This window comes from Loa loa, assembly GCF_000183805.2.
Source record: "Loa loa unplaced genomic scaffold supercont3.429, whole genome shotgun sequence".
Lineage (NCBI taxonomy): Eukaryota > Metazoa > Nematoda > Chromadorea > Rhabditida > Onchocercidae > Loa > Loa loa.
This window is the reverse complement of record NW_018108609.1, coordinates 13,917-15,838: the sequence shown is the minus strand read 5'-3', so window position 1 is coordinate 15,838 and position 1,922 is coordinate 13,917. Positions and strand designations below refer to the sequence as shown.

At 24.2% G+C, this 1,922-nt stretch overlaps 1 protein-coding gene across 1 annotated transcript; it reads left to right on the top strand.

Annotated features, from left to right (window-relative positions):
- Window positions 1–1,437: 1,437 nt before the first annotated feature.
- On the top strand, window positions 1,438–1,611 carry LOAG_15110 (hypothetical protein; the record flags this gene model as incomplete). The annotated part of the gene is made up of 1 exon (XM_003150602.1): window positions 1,438–1,611. A coding segment is annotated over one exon (174 nt), but the record flags the coding sequence as incomplete, so codon positions are not given.
- Window positions 1,612–1,922: the final 311 nt, after the last annotated feature.

The following is a 1,922-nucleotide window of genomic DNA, read 5'->3' as shown; positions in this document are numbered from 1 at the left end:
CAAATATGATGTTTGAAAGTTTGATGCTTGTTAATGTTATAAATTTCTTTAATTATATATAGCATTAATTATTAATAAATTTAAATAAATAAATAAAATTGCTGAATTTGGATAATTTTCAAAATTTTTAAATTAACTATGAAAATTTTTTTCCCAGATTAATAGTTGCATCATGTTAGCGGTAAAACTTTAGATAGTATGTTACAAAAAAAAAAAAAATAAGAAAATTATCCAATTTTTTAATTCATTGTTAAAAAATTTGGAAAATTTTCAAAGAACATATGATGACAGGATATTTAACAAAATTCAGTAATATGAAAATTAATTAAGGTAATAAGTAAAGTTATGAACAAATAATATTTTAGAACATTCCAAAGATATCAAACCTTTGAAGTGACTGGTAACATTTGAAATTAGCACATATGCTAATATAATATGAATAAACATCTTGATCGATTTTTGATTTATAGTCTGAAAGTATCAAATAGTTTTTTGATAAGATAAGTGAAATTATCATTCATCAATCAGTTCTATTTATTATATCTGATTAATATCAAAATATTGTTTTTTTTTTAATACCAAAAAAAAAACGATATTTGAATAAATTTTTTTTCAATAATTTACTATATTACTGAAAAACAATAATCAAAAGATATGAAACTAAAATGGTCAAATATAAAAGCAAAAAAATATAAGTAACGATTAGCAGATTAAAAAGCGAAATTGAGTAATTATGTAATTAAGTAATCAAATCATTTTAAAAAGCATAAAATCAAAAGTTTTCATAGATTGCTTTTTTCCACAAATAATTGTAGCAAAATATTTCTGCCATTTGTTAAAGAATTAAATATAAATTTTGCAACATATAAAAATATAATGCTCACTCTTTATCCGAGATACAATGAATTAACAAGAAATAACCGGTCCTTCATATTTTTGCGTCATTTAATTCCTGAAATAAATGATAGGATTTGTTTCAAATATTTATACTTGTATATAAATTATGTGTATATTCTAGATATACATAGATGATTATGTACTGTTAAATTCGCATATATTTTTCGTGTCATTTCATTTATTCATTTCCTATTTAAGTATTTTTTTTTCTTCCCTCATTCATTATTTAATTAAGCAACGAGTTCATTCTTCTTATTCACAATTTCATTTCCTTTTAAATTAATTATTGATTAGTATGTTTACTATTAGAAAGTTTACTTTTATAATTTTTGAAAATATGTCATATTAATAGTATTATATTTGAAGATTAGAATGATGACAACGAATCATTTCATTGTAATATTCTTTGGTAATGATAAAACAAATAAACGGCTATTTTTCGCATCATCTATTTTTCAAATATTGCGTAATAATGATTTGTCACAATCGTGTCATCTGCATATTGACAATATAAACTTTGCAAATGATGTCATCCTGCAGGTCAGAGCAGCAATCAGTTATCAAGTGCAGATGATGTTTGCTATAAGGATGTTACGCCAATCGTTGATAAGTATTCCATTCAACGGTAGAAATTCAAGAATTAGAATTTGTCTGAACATTCGATCGAATGTCAATGTCACATTTGATCGAATGAATGAAACAGAAAGATCGTAGCTTTTCATCGATGAAACTTTCACAGATATTCATTAAACGAAGAAAGGCATAAATCCGAACTAAGGCTTACGGTAATTGAATCATTTCAATTTCTGCCAATCATTTCCGGAACTCTTTGTAGTTTGATATCAAAGAAACCGAAAGGAATCACAAAGATTTTTATCGATCAAAGAATTTAATACATTTAACCATTTCTTGTATACATTAAGATTATTTAATGTGGAAAAGTTTCGATCAATAATTTATGATAGCTTTATTAACAAATCAATCAATAACAGTTAAGAGAACCACACGAAGGGACGATATCGTTG